The following is a 19,793-nucleotide window of genomic DNA, read 5'->3' on the forward strand; positions in this document are numbered from 1 at the left end:
CTGGAAAGAGGCAGCCCTCAAGCACTCCTTCTGGATGGGTCTGGACGATCCACTCTTTGGGCAATTTCCAGCTACTGCCACCACATGTTCCCTTAGGGAATATATCGACAACATCCTGTGGGTGAGTGGATCGTCCTACACCGTTGATGTAACCCCAGATCTCCCTTCTGTTCCTGTCTCTCCACTGTGTCCAGTGTCTCGTTCTGCCGAGACCGTCATGCCGATGCATCACGTCATGCCCACCGTGCCAGTTGGAATTTTGGTGGAGCTAAAAGAGGAAGACTGGCTTATAGACTGGGACACAGAGCTCCCCTGCATGTCTGCCGAGCCTGAGCTTCCCTGCAGCCCTGCCGAGCCAGAGCTTCCCTGCAGCCCTGCCGAGCCTGAGCTTCCCTGCAGCCCTGCCGAGCCTGAGCTTCCCTGCAGCCCTGCCGAGCCTGAGCTTCCCTGCAGCCCTGCCGAGCCTGAGCTTCCCTGCAGCCCTGCCGAGCCTGAGCTTCCCTGCAGCCCTGCCGAGCCTGAGCTTCCCTGCACGCCTGCCGAGCCAGAGCTTCCCTGCACGCCTGCCGAGCCGGAGCTTCCCCGCGCGCCTGCCGAGCCAGAGCCTTCTCCGCTGGTCCCGTCCAGTCCTCCCGAGCCTTCTCCGCTGGTCCCGTCCAGTCCTCCCGAGCCTTCTCTGCTGGTCCCGTCCAGTCCTCCCGAGCCTTCTCCGCTGGTCCCGTCCAGTCCTCCCGTGCCTTCTCCGCTGGTCCCGTCCAGTTCCCCCAAGCCTGTCTCTGAACCCGTCACTCCCCCCAAGAAAATTTTGGGGGGGGGATATAAGCCACCCGAGGGACAGTCTCCACCCTGGCCACCTGAAGTGGCGTCTCCACCCTGGCCACCTGAAGTGGCCTCTCCACCCTGGCCACCTGAAGTGGCCTCTCCACCCTGGCCACCTGAAGTGGCCTCTCCACCCTGGCCACCTGAAGTGGCCTCTCCACCCTGGCCACCCGAGGGAAAGTCTCCACCCTGGCCACCCGAGGGAAAGTCTCCACCCTGGCCACCCGAGGGAAAGTCTCCACCCTGGCCACCCGAGGGAAAGTCTCCACCCTGGCCACCCGAGGGAAAGTCTCCACCCTGGCCACCCGAGGGAAAGTCTCCGCCCTGGCCTCCTGCACGTCCTGCTCCGCCCTGGCCTCCTGCACGTCCTGCTCCGCCCTGGCCTCCTGCACGTCCTGCTCCGCCCTGGCCTCCTGCACGTCCTGCTCCGCCCTGGCCTCCTGCACGTCCTGCTCCGCCCTGGAGGCTTCCAGCTCCGGGTAGGCCACTCCCTCGTCAGCCTCCAGGGCGCCCACCCCCCCACCCTTATTGATGTTACTCGGCGCGAGGACGCGCCTTGCAGGAGGGGGAGCTAATGTTACATGTATGTCCTGTGTTTCCCCCGTTCTTTGTGTATTTGGTTCAGTCCTGTTTCCAGTTTCCCGCTCCTCGTTAGTGTTTAGTTTATTCACCTGTGTCTAGTTCATTTGCCCCAGCTGTGCCTTGTTTCCCTAATCTGTTCTCTGTGTATGTAAACCCTGTGTTCTCCCTCACTCCTTGTCGGTTCTCGTTTGTGTATGGTACGTTTGTATTTGGTGTGGTAAATGTTTCCTGGATTCCTGTGTTAAGTTTTATTGAGTAAAGATTATTGAGTTTGATCTGCTGACTGCTGCCTCTCCTTCAACCTGCACCACACCCGTAACACCATCGGGTATGGAGACAAATTCTGAGCTTTTTTTTAATTATCATATTTAATATATAATATATCATATTTATAATAAAAATGATCAGTTATCTTTGATGGCATTATTTACCTCCACAGGTGATTCACAGACTAATGAAGAATTAAGTGGAAAACTGGGCTTGGTTGAGCATGTGGGCAACTTTTACACAGTGCGTTTGACTATACTTGATCAAGTAGGCCTTTGGAACATTAACATAAGCTCATTACAGGCCTATACCATCAAAGTCCATGGTAACTTTTTCTCTCTCTTACATACACAAGCCACTAGAGGTTGTTCACCCAAAAATGAAAAGTCTGTCATTTACTCCTGTCAATACAAACCTGTATGACTCTCTTTCTTTGGCAGACTACAAAAGAATGTCAATTTATTTTTATTTATTTTTATACAATGAGAGCCAATGGGGTCCATAACCACACCGGACCCTACTAACATTTGTAACCCAGGCTTATGGGAAAAACATGCCTGTGGCAATGATATCACCAAATGTTATCATGTTGCTTCATACGCATTTCATGGCACTTTCAAAGTGAAAGGTTCAGTGAGTGGTGGTAAAACCGTTTAAGTTTTATCCAAAACAGATCATTTTCACAACAGATCATTATTACATTGGTCGCTGTATGTATCGCGGCAGTTCGGAAATGAAATATCCAGTATGTGGTGATAAAAGGATAATGCTCCATCGCGTTTGGAAATAACCAACACTAAACCCTTTCCCAAACTGACATTACAGCCCAGCCAGCCAGTGTAATAAACGTGTGATAAATATGCATTTGCAGAAGTATCCATTCCATTTTAGCTCGCTTCTACAATTCTTTGAGCTCTTGTGACTGTTTCATGGGACTCACGCCTAAACCAGTGATCCTCATCTCAAGTGCAATTTTGTACAAGGTGGGCTACCGAGCAAGTTTTTCAGGGCAAAAAAATATGCTATAGGTAGAGGTACATTTTTCCATTGAGCTTACGTTGGCCTTTAAGGTTCAGATTTACATGAGGATGAATAAATGAAGACAGAATTATTGTTTTTGTATGAACTACCCCTTTGAGCACTATTTACTTGTTGAATTGGCAGGCCAAAGTGACATTGACTTCCTATTCAACTTTGTGGAGCTGAGCAAAGATGTTCATTCAGGCTACAGTGTATTAAGAGGCAGACCCCCAGCAAGTGAGTGACCATATTGCCTATGACCAATAAGCAACTTGTATTTTAACTCTCTGTATTGCTCTTTCCTTGCCACAGACAGTAACATCACACTATTGCTTACCGTCATGGGTGGGGACTCTGTTACCCTTACAGAGGTGTCCCTTGTGGAAGCATCAGGATCCCAGACTATTAATGGAACACTAGAAAGGGTTGCAGTTAGGGATTTCTTAGTCACAATGAACAGTGTCCCAGCAGGAGAATTTGTTGTCCGTGTGTTTGGGGAGAGGAGTTCTTCACGTTCATCAAATAGTCTCTTTCAGAGACAGTCTGTCACTCAAAACAGAGCTTCCAGTGTGGTTATTACTGTAAGTTCAGGATTTTTAACATTAGTTAATAAATGCATTTACCACCACTTACAAACATTAATTGCATTTATTTTTTCATACTCACTATTTATTCTCAATTTATACACTTAGGCTACAACCAATGAGGTATGGGAGCCTGGGAAGACACTGAGCATCCCTTTCACAGTGGTGTACAGTGGCTCTGATGCACTCTTCAACATTAATGCCAGGAATGACCGTGGGTTTGCCACAGTATTTCCCAGCACCATGTCCGTTGGAGGTGGGAGTATTGGAAATAGCACAGTAAATCTCACTGCGCCAGTAGCCACCACTTCAGGCACTGAAGTGACTCTCACCATTGAGGCTGAAACATCAGGGAAAAGTGATTTCAACTATGCTGTGCTTAGGCTTACAGTTGTTTCTCCGGTAACTATCTTACTTTATTTCTGAATTATGTTATATGTCTTAAATTAAGCAAAATAAAAAAAGTAAAAGCTCCCACTTTATATTAATTGGCCCTACCTTTGAACTTGTACAGTACATACTATGTAACTACAGTGCAAGTAGACACTGGTACATAATATCTACAGATATATTTGTGTAACTACACATATGTAACAACCCATGGAATGGTATGTGCAAGTAAATGTGTAACAGGACATTGGTAACAACACTTTTTCACTTCAGTAAATACACGTGTAACAGGAATTATGTAACTACATTTTGTAACAACAATATGTATTTACACAAGTTGTTCCACTTCCACACACAGTCTTAAATGCTGCAGTTACATGTATTTATGACTTGCAGGAATAATGTTGAATTACAACTAAAGTTTCACCTTGTGATACTTACCATTTAAAGTGTAAAATGGTCACAACTTACAGTGTAAAATGCAAAAAAAACTAAACATCTGTGTAACACTATAACAACAGTGTACTTACATGGTAACTCTGCAGGAACTGTCCACTTAATAAAATGTGTAATTGTTAAGGTAATTGTTGTGTACCATCACATGATAATTTCATATGAACTTCCCACTTAAATTGTGAAATGTTACATGTTAATTCCACAAGAACTGTGCAATTAAAAGTATAATTAACAATTGCATTGGTGAAATGGCCAAGTATCAAACCTTGATCACTTCTGCAAAAAGAGAAAAAAAGCAGTAAAGCTAAACAATGTTTATTATTACACTCAACAGTGTAACAGATTCTGAAGTAAAACTTCTGTGTACCTGCAGCTGTGCCTAACACTACACTAGAACAGCACAGGGTCCTTTAGACTGCCTAAAAGAAAAAAAGAAAACTCTGCCACTGTGAAATTAAATCTGCTTTTAACATTCTGACATGGTTGGAAATTAAATATATTTATATCCAAACTGGTTACTGCAGTATTTAAAGGAGAACTCCGGCGCAAAATGAACCTTTGGTCTAATAAAACATTGGTACCTAGTCAACCGTTCTCTGAGATTTGTTTTCATGATGATCGAATGTAAAGAGTTTTATCTCTAAAAACTCTTTAGCGTATAACGCTAGTAATGGGGGCATATAATAAGTAAAAAGAAATCGCTAGTTAATACCACTAACAAGGCTCAAAATAGCCCCACACGAACACAGTAACATAATGAGGGTCCCTACATGCAAAACGAAGCAGTGAGAACTGTAAGTGTACAGACCGTTTAATAAGAAGATAAAGACAGTCCACTTCGTGTATGCAGACAGGAGCCATCTTTGGAAAACAGTCTCGACTAATCAAACCACGAACGAAGTGCTAAGTGAGCTGAACTGTATGAAGTTCAGTGAACTTCTGAACTGTATGAATGGCGTTCGTGGTTTGATTAGTCGAGACTGTTTTCCAAAGATGGCTCCTGTCTGTATACACGAAGTGGACTGTCTTGTACACTTACAAAGTTCTCAATGCTTCGTTTTTCATGTAGGGACCCTCATTATGTTACTGTGTTAGTGTGGGGCTATTTTGAGCCTTGTTAGTGGTATAAACTGGGCGGCAGTGGCTCAGTGGTTCATGTTGGTTGTCTACAAACCGGAAGGTTGGTGGTTCAATCCTCGGTTCCACCTGACCAAGTGTCGAGGTGTCCATGAGCAAGACACCTAACCCCGGCTGCTCCCGACGAGCTGGATGGCGCCTTGCATGGCTGCCGTCGCCCGTCCAAGTATGAATGAGTGTATGAATGAGTGAGTGAATGGGTGAATGTGAGGCAAATTGTAAAGCGCTTTGGTGGCCATTGGGTCTGTGAAAGCGCTATATAAATGCAGTCCATTTACCATTTACCATAAACTAGCGATTTCTTTTTACTTATTATATGCCCCCATTACTAGCGTTATACGCTAAAGAGTTTTTAGAGATAAAACTCTTTACATTCGATTATCATGAAAACAAATCTCAGAGAACGGTTGACTAGGTACCAATGTTTTATTAGACCAAAGGTTCATTTTGCGCCGGAGTTCTCCTTTAAGACTGTGTGTGGAAGTGGAATTTACCACTTCCACACACAGGAATTAACATTTACTTGTCTAAATACATATATTGTTGTTACACATTTGTACTTACACATACCATTCCGTTGGTTGTATGTGTAGTTACACAAATATTACAGCTGTAGATACGATGTACCAATGTGTATTTACCCTGTAGTTACATATATACTATGTACACATCTAGTCACCATGTAAGTTCACAGGTATTGGGCCACTTAATATAAAGTGGGACCAGCTTGATGTAAATAAGATTTTGTTTAAACAAATTAACATTAAATTGATCAAAAGTGACAGTAAATACATTAATAACGTTACAAAGATTTGCATTTCAAATAAATGCTGTTCTTTTGAACTTTGGAATTTTCCACAAAAATATTAAGCAGCATAATAACATTATAATAACAACAAATGTTGTTTAAACACCAAATCATCATATTATAATGATTTCTGAAGGATCATGTGACACTGAAGACTGGAGTAATGATGCCACCAGAACATTTAAAAATATATCAAAATAGAAAATTTCACAATATTACCATTTTTACTGTATTTCTGACCAATTAAAAGCAGCCCTGACTAGCGTAAAATACTTTTTTCAAAAATCATTCAAAAAAATAAACTTACCTCAAACCTTTGAACGGTCACACACACATATAAAATCAATATACTTGGTTACTTTTTATTAAAGTTAAATTGATTGAATAATAGATGGTATCTGAAATAATTTCCCCCACAAGATCACAGATGTCACCTCTCCAGTCTGTGAGATTATCAGCGTAAATGCTAACTGCTCAAGCAACTGTAGCCTGTCCTCATGGGAGCTCTCAGCCAACCTTACTGATGGAAATGGGACGGGCATCGTGTCTGTGACTCTTCGTCAGGGCCTTGGAACCCTCAACACAAGCACCCCACTCGGGGACGGAGGAGTGAACGTCACTCTTGCATTCTACAGCGCCTCTTGTTGTTCTGAAGTAATGGAACTGGTTGCTGTAGACAGAGCTGGAAATGTTGGCGTTTGCTCAAGATCAATAGCATCTTCTGTTAGCACCACACCAAACACCTCAACGTCCAGAACAAACAGCATGGCAACAATGACAACGGCTCCCTCTATTAATGCCATAAACAACAGTTCTGGGCACCCTTTTTATCCACTTAGCAATATTTGGGTTAGTGTGGGAGCCATTTTGCTATTCCATGTGTTACACATCTAACCTTTTTGTACTTGTCTTTATACTAACATTCCTTGGTTTATGTAGCTGTCTTTTCCTCCATCACAGCTGACAAACATTTTTTAAATGATCAATAATTATTTGGTTTTACTTTGCCTATTGCAGATGATTCATGCTTTAATGACATTTTATAAATACTTGTATGGCTTTAAGGTTTTTTTTTTTTTTTTTTTTTTTTTACAAATGGTATGGGTATTAAATATTAGATCATAAAAACAAGTCTGGACTATGGTGTGATATCAGCTTGTAAGATTATTTGAAAAAAGGTTTTTATGTTTTATAACCACCAATCAAACTGACTTTTTATTAAAATGGGCAATTTTGGATGATTTATAGATGTATCTATTTTTCTGTATACACTTTATGTATGGCAATTATATAAAATATACCATATCTAATTTGCATTTTTTGGTTTGGTGAAAATCTCAATTTAACTACTACTGTTCAATAATACTGTTACTAATGGAGATAACCTTTCTCATTAAATCATTATCATTAAAATTTCTCACGCTGATGTTTGGGTTGAATATTTACTAGAACTTATACTATAACCAGCTTTAACCTATCACAGCTTCTGTAATATTTTGGAATTCAAAGACCATCATTTACTATACATGGACAACTTTACACAGAATTACACATCAGTTTTAATGCAGACCAAGTAACCAATACAAGAATGATTTATTTTGGAGAACCATTGTTTTCTATGCAATGATCTGAGATCCTCTGCTTGAAGATGCATGAATTTAATAGCATTAAAGTTGCTGATGTTACATTATAACAGGTATTAACAGTCTTTTTAAGGTAAAATATATACAATTATCTTTCACATTTCTTCCAATCAATGTAGAGATATTTCAACAAATTTGAAAGGGAAATCTACTGCACACTGCATACATACATGAAGTCAACATGAAACTGATAGTAGTTTACTTCAGAAATCTGATGTATTTCTCAGTGAAACATTATATTCATTATATTCAATGAGAAAAATACTTCACGACCGCTAAAAAAAGCATGTTCTATATAGTATGAATGTGTGTAGAATGAATATAATCCGTACGTACTACATTTGCCATGTTGTCATTATCATCGACCTACCAGCGCCAGCTTCACATTTAACTAATCTTTCTTTCTTTCTAACTAATCTTTCTTTCTTTCTTTCTTTCTTTCTTTCTTTCTTTCTTTCTTTCTTTCTTTCTTTCTTTCTTTCTTTCTTTCTTTCTTTCTTTCTTTCTTTCTTTCTTTCTTTCTTTCTTTCTAACTAATCTTTCTTTCTTTTTTTAACTATTCTTTCTTTCTAACTTTTCTTTCTTTCTTTCTTTCTTTCTTTCTTTCTTTCTTTCTTTCTTTCTTTCTTTCTTTCTTTCTTTCTTTCTTTCTTTCTTTCTTTCTAACTAATCTATCTATCAGCAGTCTGCAGTCAGTTCTTAGCTCCACACACACAGGAACCCAGACCAACCTCTCCCAGAGCCAAAAACCTTCTCTCTTCCTTCTCTCCACTAACCGAGGAAGAAGTATCTAAACTTCTCCTTTCCAGTCATCCTACCAGATGCCCTCTCTAGACCCCATCTCCTCACACCTTCTAAAGCCATCTCTCCAAGCACTCACACACATCATCAACTCATCCCTCCATACTGGCACTTTTCCTAAAGCATTCAAGCAGACTCGGGTAACTCCACTGCTTAAAAAACCAACATTAAACACATCACTTTAGAGAATTACAGACCTGTCTCTCTCCCACCATTCATTGCGAAAACACTTGAACGAGTTGCTTTCAACCAAGTATCATCTTTCCTGTCTCTGACCAACCAGCTAGATGTAAACCAATGTGGCTTCAAGAAAGGGCATTAAACCGAGACAATTAGAATGATTTCTGAGGGATCATGTGACTGCCATTACAGGAAATATATATTTTTTATATAAATATATTTTTTATATAAACAATATATTTTTGATATAAACAAACATTTAATTATAGCAAGCAACATTCAAACAAAACTGCTGAAAGGAAATGCACGCTTACAAAATATGTATGCCACATCACTCTAAAAACTGTTAAAGGAGAACTCCGGCGCAAAATGAACCTTTGGTCTAATTACACATTGTTACCTAGTCAACCGTTTAATAAGACAGTTTAATAAGAAGATATTTTAAACATACAGTCAACTTCGCGTATACAGGCAGGAGCCATCTTTGAAATACAGCCTTTACCAATCGATCTACGAACGCCGATCCAAGCCTGCTGTTCACGCTCACCTTATCACAACTTATAGCTCGTTCATATCTCACCATGCAGCGCACTTGGATCGGCGTTCGTAGATCGACTGGTAAAGGCTGTATTTCAAAGATGGCTCCTGCCTGTATACGCGAAGTTGACTGTATGTTTAAAATATCTTCTTATTAAACTGTCTGGACACTGACAAAGTTCTCAATGCTTCGGTTTGAAGGTAGGGACCCTCATTATGCTACCGTGTTAGTGTGGGGCTATTTTGAGCCTTGTTAGTGGTAACAAGCGATTTTTATTTGTCATTGATCTATGCCCAATATACTAGCGTTATACTAGCTTTATAGGCTAAACTGTTTTTAGAGATAAAACTATTTACATTTGATAATCATGAAAACAAATCTCAGATAACGGTTGACTAGGTAACAATGTGTAATTAGACCAAAGGTTCATTTTGCACCGGAGTTCTCCTTTAAAGCTGCAGTCCGTAGCTTTTTTTGGGTTAAAAATGATCCAAAATAGGCTGCATATTTGAGAAAATGCATAACCAGCCAGTGTTCAAAACTATCTGCTTGACTTAGCTCGATTCAAAGCGGTAAACTTGTAATAATGTTTTTAATTCCAGTGGTACTGGTGGATTTCCGCGGGAGATTCGAGCATGTCTCATTACGTCACATCTGTACACATAAAGAAGGAGTCTCGGCTAGTAGGCTATGTTGCCTGTGAGGATGTTGGAGGTGGAGATTTATAGCCTTTTCTCACAGCACTTGATATAATTAAACTTATTAATTTGATGGCGGATCCAAAGAAAGGTTCAAACGACAATCATCAGTGTCAACAGATTCACCCGCTGTAAAATGCAAAAGACTTCGTTCGGACTTCGGAGTGGCTACAGAAAAAAAGAGACTGCAACTGGACCCATGCGAAAACGTCTCCGGTTACTATCGTAACCTCGGTTCCCTGAGATGCGGGAACGAGACATTACGTCATACTGACGTATATGGGAACTCCTCCCTTCTCCATTTTCACTGAAATCTTATAGGCTAACGCCAGCTGGGGACAGCTGGCCAATTGACGCAAAACATGCAAATGCTGACCGGTCCGCGGGCAGTATAAATAGCATGGGCGCGACAATTACGTCAGAACAAAGACTGAACGCTAGCACAGCTGATCAAACGGCGAGCACGGCGGTTGACGTAATGTCTCGTTCCCGCCTCTCAGGGAACCGAGGTTACGATAGCAACCGGAGACGTTCCCTTTCAAGGCGGTCACTTCGACATTACGTCATACTGACGTATATGGGAACTGTATAGAATCCCGCCGTGAGCGCAGTGAAGATAAGCCCTGAACGGGGTCAAGCTTCACTCCCACAGGAAACAACAGTTCTAAGCCAGCAGCGCCGCTAGGAGCACTCAAAACTGATAGGCGAAACTAGACCAACGTCTGCTCCGGCTTTACCAAATTGCGCATCCACTGCAATGAAGTAGGGGTGTCCATGGTTAACCGATTAACCATTAAAAATTGCGTAACCGAGTGAAACATTTTGCTCAGTTAAGTGGCGTCAATGGCGTGCATTGAATTAAGTTGTAATACATTTTTGCACCACCAGAGACCGCCAGAGCGCTCCCAGACATTTGTAATGTACACAAGAAGTAGTCATGACCAGTTTTCAAATATGAAGCGGGCAAAGAAAAGCACAGCGTGGGAGCACTTTAAAATCGAGAACGAAGGGGCGAAATGCAAGTATTGCAATGCAGTGCTTAGATATACTTCAAGTACAACCTCGTTGTTGTACCATCTCAACAGCCAACACCCGGGCATCATTAGAGAGGCTGCCGCGGGGCCTGCGAGTACCTTCGTCCAGCCTACCATCCCCACGATGCTAGTGCAAAACTTGTGCAGTGGTGATAAAGCCGAATCCATAACACAGGGGATTTGCAGAATGATCGAAAAGGACATGATGCCAATTAGAATGGTGGAGCGCGAAGGCTTTAAAGAACTGATGAATATTGTTCAACCCCGCTACAGCATTCCCTCGCGTTCGGCAATCACACGCCGCATTGAAAAACGAAATGTGTCAAAAAGAGATTCGCTCAAAGAAGATCTACAGTCACCTGATGTAGTTGCCATCACTACGGATTGCTGGACTGCTCTAAACACGGAAAGTTACATAACTATTACGAGCCATTACATTGACGAAGATTGGGTTTTAAAATCATTCGTCCTTTTAACTGAAGCCCTGCCCGTTCGCCATACAGCTGATAACCTAGCAGAGAAGTTAAGGGAGTCCGTGGAAAAGTGGGCTCTTACGGGACGAGTGATTGCCTGTGTGCACGACAACGCAAAAAACATTGTGGCTGCTAACAGAGGCGTTGATTGGCATTCTGTGTCATGCTTTGCACATACGCTTCAGCTAGCTATAAATGATGGATTTTCTCTTTTTTTGAACCGCGTCATCTCCGCTGCTGCAAAGCTTGTGAGCCATTTCAACCACAGCTCAGTGGCAACGAAAGCGCTTGAAAGAAAACAAATGAAACTGCCACCCCACAAACTAATACAGTCCTGTAAAACCAGGTGGAACAGCGTCTGTGACATGTTTGAGCGCCTATTGGAACAGCGGTGGGCAGTTACTGCGGTGCTGTCAGATCGCACTGTAACGAAAGTTCAAGATGCACGGATTTTGGAGTTAAAGGACGCGCACTGGCAGCTTATTGATGATGTTGTACCAACTCTAAAAGCGCTCAAGTGTGCAACTACAGTTATGTCTGCAGAAAGGGAAGTGTCCATCTCAAACACCTATCCCATCACCTTTGGACTAATAAATACACAACTACAAAGCGAAGGCGACGCGCACAGGGTTCTGGTGGAGTTTAAAACTAAAGTCCGAAACTCCCTGTCTGAAAGAATGAAGGTAGGTACCAGACGATTATTGACAATTTCACTAAGTTAAAGTTTGCATGTAGTAAAGTCTAAATACGTGTGTGCAGGTTACTGAGCCAGAGATGTTGTCATCCCCAGCGATGACTGCGTGTATGTTGGACCCGCGCCATAAGCATCTCGGGTTCTTATCTCCAGAAAAAAGAGCGCTGGCAAATGCAAAACTCTGTAGCCTTGCAGCAAATGTTCCGTACAATGTACCAAATGTAACAGAAGCCGTTACGCAAAGTGCAGAACACGGGCAAGAGGAGGCGGCCGCGGCCCCAGCACAAAGTTCCAAAGACAGCGCAGCCACGGCGATGGCACTCATACTTGGCGAAAACTACTTTTCATCAGCCCTCACCAGTTGTGAAACAGAAGTCAAAAACTTTCTTAGCGACAGTCCCATTGGCCTAGAAATGAGCCCCGTGGACTGGTGGAACCTAAACGGCAGTCGATTTCCCAGATTGGCCAAACTTGCTAAACAGTATTTGTGCATACCTGGCACATCTGTACCTTCAGAGAGGGTGTTTTCGGCAGCTGGACTTACAGTAAATAGACTGCGCACCAGTCTCACTCCCGATCACGTTGACGTGTTAATATTTCTTAATAAAAACTAAGCAATTCGAATACAAGGATTTCTGTAGAGCAGCCTGATTTAATTTGGTGCCTAATTTGGGTAATTTATTCCCTGAAAATGCAGACAAGCATATTTGGTCATTTTATTTTTTTTGGATTTTTATTTAAAAAAAGAAAAATGTGGGTCTATGCTCTTGTTTTTTAATTATTTCGATCAATTTTGTATTTAATTTGCCCTTTGTTGCAGTGTAAGCTATAGGCACAAAACTCACCTTGTTACTGTTAAAAATGGGTGTAGATAAATGTTGTTGTTGTACGCATTTATTTGACTGTTTCTTTGCACAAAGTTTCTAAAAAAAAAGTGTGCTATAATATGACTGCATTAAATTCTAGGGCCTTGTTCACAGGCCGCGAACGCAAAAGTCAGTGGCCTACTTTAACTGCTCTGTCCTTACCACTGCGTTTTATAAATTAATTTAGTTTCAAATGTGGTCCAACCAGTTATTAAAGGTGTTAAAAATGAACTACCCCTTTCTCGTGTGTCTGTATCTCCAACACAGTCTCATGAAAGTGCGTATCTATACCACAAATGTAATTTCTCATGCCATTTATACGCCAAAAATGTTTTTTTGCGAGCATATGCTATACGCACTGAAACCCCTTGTATGCGTGCGTATTACACGCCATAAAGTGCGTATTATATGCACGCAAAAACTGCGTATCATATAGACGCAAAAACTATTTTTGGCGTATAAATGGCACGAGAAATAACATTCGCTGTATATATACGCACTTTCATGAGATCGGCGGCGCGCACACTATGGTTAACTGAGTATTAACCGCTAAGGGCCTCGGTTAACGATTAATGAAAAACTTGAAAACGTGCAGCCCTACAATGAAGCGAAGGCTGCACTGGACAGGGCAGCACAACACCATAAGCACTCGAGCACAAGAGCTAACACAGTGTCGACGGCAGGGCTGAACTGGGACAAAAAATTGGTCCGGGCATTTTGGCCCAGACTGGCCCACTATATAACACAACCGAACTTTGCACGCCCTTGAATATGTATACCAACTCCTATTAAAACCACTAATGCCATAAGTGAATAGGAGTGAGTAAGAGTTAACCGATTAAATAACTACTAAGTTGAACTATACTCCACAGTGATGAATCCTAAAGAAAGCTATAAGTTGGGATAGCAAAACTGGTTTTTCCCACAGGTGTTTGTGAAATCTGTGGTGAGTGCACCTCTGTCCCTCTAGGGGGGTTCGGGGGCATGCTCCCCCGTAAGAAAATTTTGTGCTTTTTAATGTTAAATTCATCAATCTGGTGCACTTTGAGAGTTAAAAATAAAGAGCTCCAACCCATATTCAGTGTGCAAATTGAACAAAGAAAAACTCAAAACTCTTTTAGTTGTGATATAGTGTCTGTAGTGTACATTACACTACTACAGGCATTAAGGGTAGACATTGTAAGCAAGAGCTTCAGCCTACACCTGTTTCAGAAAGAAGTAAATGTGCTGTAGTTTGTCAGCTGCGCTGTGTTTAAACTAAGTTGTCTGTCTAAAATAAACCAAAATGTCATGTCAAAAACTACATAATAATAGTTAATAATAATCCCATTGCAGTAATAGCCATATGTTGTAAAACAAATGCACTGAAAAATAAAAGCAACTTTCATAATTAGTTTCGTACTAATTTCTATACAGAGATAAGCACATGATATTTTATTTTGACGGAAACGGCATCGAGCTTTTATTTTGAAGAAAAATATGGTTTACAAACTCATTACTCATTATTGTCTCATTACAATTCTAATAAAATGCGTAATCGTCAAATATGCAGATGTGTAAATAATGCGTAACTGGATAGTGGGTTCCTACATACGCGAATTTAATTATTTGGGCGAGTAGATTACATACAAAGTCAATGCAAAGACGCGAATAGACGCATCATTCGCGCCGGGCGTTGCGAATGACGCGACTTGGGCGACGCGTTTGCCGCGAATGTCTTCCGCGCAAGTTGAAAAATTTGAACTCGAGCGAATGTTCAAGCGTCTAACTAAACGCGATAGACGCGTATTTGACGCTCTATTCGCGTTCGGCGTGAACACACCAAGTGTTGTGACAGTAGCCTAGTTCTGCTTACCACAGTTCTCTGCACTCACTCATCTCTCTCCTTATCCTCCTCACTATCCTCATCAGACACTTGAAGGGCCTTTGAAGTTTCTTTTCACGCTATTTCTCTGCACATTCCTTGCGTTTCTTCTCCATCGCTCTGACTATTTTGACAGATACACACTGACACTGCTCGCTCACTCAGAGCTCAAAGGGGGAGGAGTTTAAAGATGTGATTGGACCAGCCCAGTGTCAATCAAGAAAATAACCAATGGGCCGCTGATCTACGAGTTTCATCATGCGCCGGAAAAAGAAAAACCTACGCTGACTTTTTTGTCCAATGCATTGCACCGGCACAAAGATCCCAGAGCCGCCAATTAAACAAAATTAAACGCAATGGGCCGCCGATGTACGAGTTTTATGGGCCGTTCAGACAAAAAAAAAAAAAAAAAAAAAAAAAATTAAGTATGAGATGTATCGGCCCACAAAGCACGTCGGCCCACCGGGCAAATGCCCGGTATGCCCGATGGCCAGTCCAGCCCTGGTCGACGGCATAGCGGTGACAGCTGCATAACCTTATAGCCACACAGAGTTAACAGTAATTGGAAACTACTGCGTAATGTGGAAACAGCTATGTAACCTTATAGTCATAACACAGAGTTAGCAGCAATGGTAACTCTGCAATACAGACTACTGCACAGCTGGTGGTAACAGTTTCATGAGTACATTAATAAAACGTACTCGGTTACTAACGTAAACTCGGTTCTCTCTAGAGAGGGAACGAGTACTGCGTAATAGCTTACGCTAGGGGAAAAACTCTTTTCCACGAGATATTGAAGCCAAAAATTATCCTTAATTTTTTATTAATGTAAAACGCTTTGCAGCAGCAAGCAGACATAGGCGAAACAGCTCGCGCGCCTATTGGCTGCTCTTGCGGCAAATGCAGCAGCCTATCGAGAGAGACTCTGCGTGACGTAATGACCAAAGGGGGCAACTCGCGCCCATATCGTCACGTCCCGCCAGAAGGGGCGTGGTCTCACCCTATAAATATGCTCGTTAGGCTGGTACAAGCTGGTTTTCATCGCCGAAGCGAACCAGAGCGTATTCCAAGCACGGCAAGATACGCAGTACTCGTTCCCTCTCTAGAGAGAACCGAGGTTACGTTAGTAACCGAGTACGTTCTCTTCTCTCGTACTGCGTAATAGCTTACGCTAGGGGAACACAATGCAACACGCCGTGCGTACAGGGATCCAACACCAAAGTCCCAGGGGCCGAAGCCCAGGGCTCATGTAGTGCATAATCACCATAAACTCACGGAAGAGAGGCTGGAAGCGTCATTCCTTATAAAAAAGCACCCAGCGGGGCTATCATATGACAATAAAACGCGCAGCCAGGGTGAAAGCTTTCAGCCTGATCTGGGTGGCCATACGTGTGTCAACACTCATGGGGCTGCAGTAAACTCAGCATCTGGGCCGCACAGCGGGGCAGATAGCACTGAATTTTAGACCGCCAAAAGCTTAGCTTGTAAGGCGGGTACTAGTCCAGGCAAAGTAACTCATTTTGGAGCCAAAAATAGAACTAATTGTAAAATAATTTTTTTCAGCATAGATCATTTCTATGAGGTGTCCAGAACAACATACTAAAAGTCCTCAGAAATCCTAGTTGAGGAAATATGTTTAATTCTCATCAATCCGAGATGTGTGCCAATAAGGCCAGGCAACAATACACCCCAATGGGGCTATTTTTTTCCTTTACTCCTATCAAAATAAAACTTTATACAATGAAAGTATCCATGAAAAGTAAAAATTTTTGTATTACAAGTTTCTTTGAAAATGAATTGTATTATGCAAATGAGCTATACACTAATCGAATATGCTCAGAATACACCCAAATAGGCTTAATTTTTTCATTTACTCCTACCACAATAAAACTTTACACAATGAAAGTCTACAAGAAAAGTAAAACATTTTGTATTAGAAGTTTCTTTGAAAATGAATTTGAATATGCAAATGAGCTATATACTAATAGAATATGCCCAAAATACACCCTAATGGGCTTATTTTTTCCTTTACTCCTATCACAATCAAACCTCACACAGTGAAAATATACATGAAAAGTTACATTTTTGTTTTACAAGTTAGTATCTTGTAAAACAAAAATGTATGTAGTTAGTTTCTTGGAAAAATCTATTTTAAATATGCAAATTAGCTCAACACTATAGGCCTAATTGACTTATGGCCAAGAAGCCATAAAGTCACAAGTAGAAAAAACAGGGGCCAAATAACTAGCACATTCATGTCCATTCAGTAAGTTAACCTATGCATATAAAGGCGATTCTGTGATAAAGTAACTCAGAACTCATCTCCAGTGGAACCTCAAACTCTCCCTCCAACGTCAACAGCTGCAAACTTCCATAGTCTTCGGGTCTTTTACCAAATGATGGAGTGGAAAGGGGGAAGTGAACGTATGGACCCAAAAGACTAGGGGTGGCATGTTTTGGATGGAGATTTATGCCAATAATGACCGGACGGTCAGAAATACTAGATGTAGTCCGCTGTAGTTGCAAGAAAGACTGCGGCACAAAGAGATGCACATGCAAAAAACATGGACTCCCTTGCACTGCCATTTGCGGAGAATGCCGTGGTACTAGCTGCACAAACTCACAGTTGCCTGATTTATCAGATGAATATGACCCAGAGGGGAAGAACTAAGCAAAGAACAAACCAGCAACTGATATAGGGGGTGCCAGAACCAAGAGCCACAGAGAAGGGGTCGAGGATCCAGACTGGATAAAAAAGAAAAGAAAAGAAAACATAAAATAAAAAACACCCAACCCTCCCCTGAGGCTTGTGTGCCTCTGTGACCCTGAAGACTAGTGATGGGTGTATATATATCGATACTGATGTCGAGAATCGAAAGTATTGATACTCAAATAAAAATATCGATACTACAGGTTTTTTTTTTTTTTTACCAGTGATTTTGTTTATTTGACAAGAAATCCAATGCGTACAATATGCATAATGAATGTATATTGGATGAATAACCTATGTTAGTGAATAATTGTGTAGTAGAACCACTTCCCTGCTTATCTGAACTGAACACGCAAATGCTGCAAGTCAGAACCAATCAATCATAGAGAGTGTTCACACACTGCTAACAATGCATTCAAACCACTAATATATTGTCATTAGATAGATCAGTGATTCAAACAATGCTTAACAGAAGACAGAAAAATATATATTTGAGCTATTTCACAATAAACAAATTGTAGCCTACATAGTTTGTGCAATTAAATTGTTTTTAATTGAATGTTAAAAGTTCATACTGATGTTCTATTCTGTAACTAATTTTAATATAAATCATACACTGTCAGAATAAAAAGGTTACATTTTATTGGTGTCACTGGCAGTCCCTTATGGAAATGAACATTACAGTGACCATAGTTCAAATAGGCCTATAATATTTTGTAGATTTCCATGGTTACCACTACAAGTAAACATTTTAACCATGTGTAAATAAAAATATAATCTAATAAATTCCAATTAAGGCATATTGAATGTTAAAATGCCTTTCAAATATAATGTTTAATGGGTATCATTACCCATTTTAATCTTTGTAATTTGATCATTTAAGAAATTTTCAAATTTAAAAGGTCAGTTTAGAAGTATCGTATTGGTATCCGTATCGACGATACTGGCCTTGAAAATATCAGTATCGTATTGAAAACAAAATAAGTGGTATCGCCCATCACTACTGAAGACTATACCGGCAGGGGTTATACCCCTGGCAGGTACTACCAAGCCAGGCAGTTTTCAGGTTAGAGGCCAGTCTAAAAGCAGCATTGCCATCTCCCATTGGCAGTAGGATGATTGGATGAAGATTGGGCCGATTTGTCATACATATGAAGGGTGTTTCTGCCTATGCACATTAGGACATGTGGAGCTCATGTGCATATTCAAATTCATTTCAAAAGAAACTTGTAATACAAAAAAAGTTACTTTTCTTGTATACTTTGTAAATTTTTATTGTGGTAGGAATAAAGGAAAAAAATAAGTCTATTTGGGTGTATTTGGGCATTTTCGATTAGTGTATAGCTCATTTGCATATTAAATTTCATTTTCAAAGAAACTTCTAATACAAAAAAAATTACTTTTCATGGATACTTTCATTTTGTAAAGTTTCATTTTGATAGGAGTAAAGGAAAAAAATAGCCCCATTGAGGTGTATTGTTGCCTGGCCTTATTGGCACAAATCTCGGATTGATGAGAATTAAACATATTTCCTCAACTAGGATTTCTTAGGACTTTTAGTATGTTGTTCTGGACACCTTATAGAAATGATCTATGCTGCAAAAAATACTTTTACAATTAGTCTGTCGTAAAACGCTACTTTGCCTGGACTATACCTCCAGGTTATAGTATTTTATAAATGTAGACGGCGAGGCCTAGCCCGCGGCCGTACAGATATCTTGCAGGGAAACCCCGCTTGACCATGCCCACGAAGAGGCCACGCCTCTCGTGGAGTGCGCTCTGACACCCAAGGGGCACTGCAGGCCCTTTGCAGTGTAAGCGAGCGCAATGGCATCCACTATCCATCTGGATAGGCTCTGTTTTGAGGCGGCAAGTCCCTTGGAACGCCCGCCAAACAAAACGAAAAGCTGCTCCGTCTGTCTGAAAACAGACGAGCGCGACACATAAGCTCTCAATGCCCTGACGGGGCAAAGGAGACTCGCGTCCTCCTCCTCACTGAGAACCGGAAGGGGGGACAGGGAAATTACCTGGGCCCTAAACGGTGTATAGAGGGATTTCGGCACATACCCGTGCTTAGGTTTGAGAATGACCTTCGAGTCATTAGGCCCAAACTCCATACATGACGCGCTTACTGAAAGCGCCTGCAAGTCCCCTATGCGCTTCACTGAAGCGAGAGCCATGAGAAACACTGTTTTGAACGACAGGTGTTTCATGTCCACCAGCTGGATT

General features: G+C 41.5%; 1 protein-coding gene across 1 annotated transcript in view; it reads left to right on the plus strand.

The window, feature by feature from the left end:
- Positions 1 to 19,793, plus strand: part of LOC130071983 (von Willebrand factor A domain-containing protein 7-like) — a 30,184-nt gene that overhangs the window by 7,772 nt on the left and 2,619 nt on the right. Inside the window, exons 12-16 of the mRNA XM_056236851.1 lie at positions 1,835 to 1,993; positions 2,833 to 2,925; positions 3,001 to 3,269; positions 3,381 to 3,674; positions 6,484 to 6,831. Of these exons, the coding sequence (XP_056092826.1) occupies positions 1,835 to 1,993; positions 2,833 to 2,925; positions 3,001 to 3,269; positions 3,381 to 3,674; positions 6,484 to 6,831 (1,163 nt within the window). The remainder of the gene's footprint in view (positions 1 to 1,834; positions 1,994 to 2,832; positions 2,926 to 3,000; positions 3,270 to 3,380; positions 3,675 to 6,483; positions 6,832 to 19,793) is intronic.

The sequence above is a fragment of the Rhinichthys klamathensis genome, unplaced genomic scaffold, assembly GCF_029890125.1.
Source record: "Rhinichthys klamathensis goyatoka isolate OS25496 unplaced genomic scaffold, OSU_Roscu_1.1 h1tg000469l_1, whole genome shotgun sequence".
Classification (NCBI taxonomy): Eukaryota; Metazoa; Chordata; class Actinopteri; order Cypriniformes; family Leuciscidae; genus Rhinichthys; species Rhinichthys klamathensis.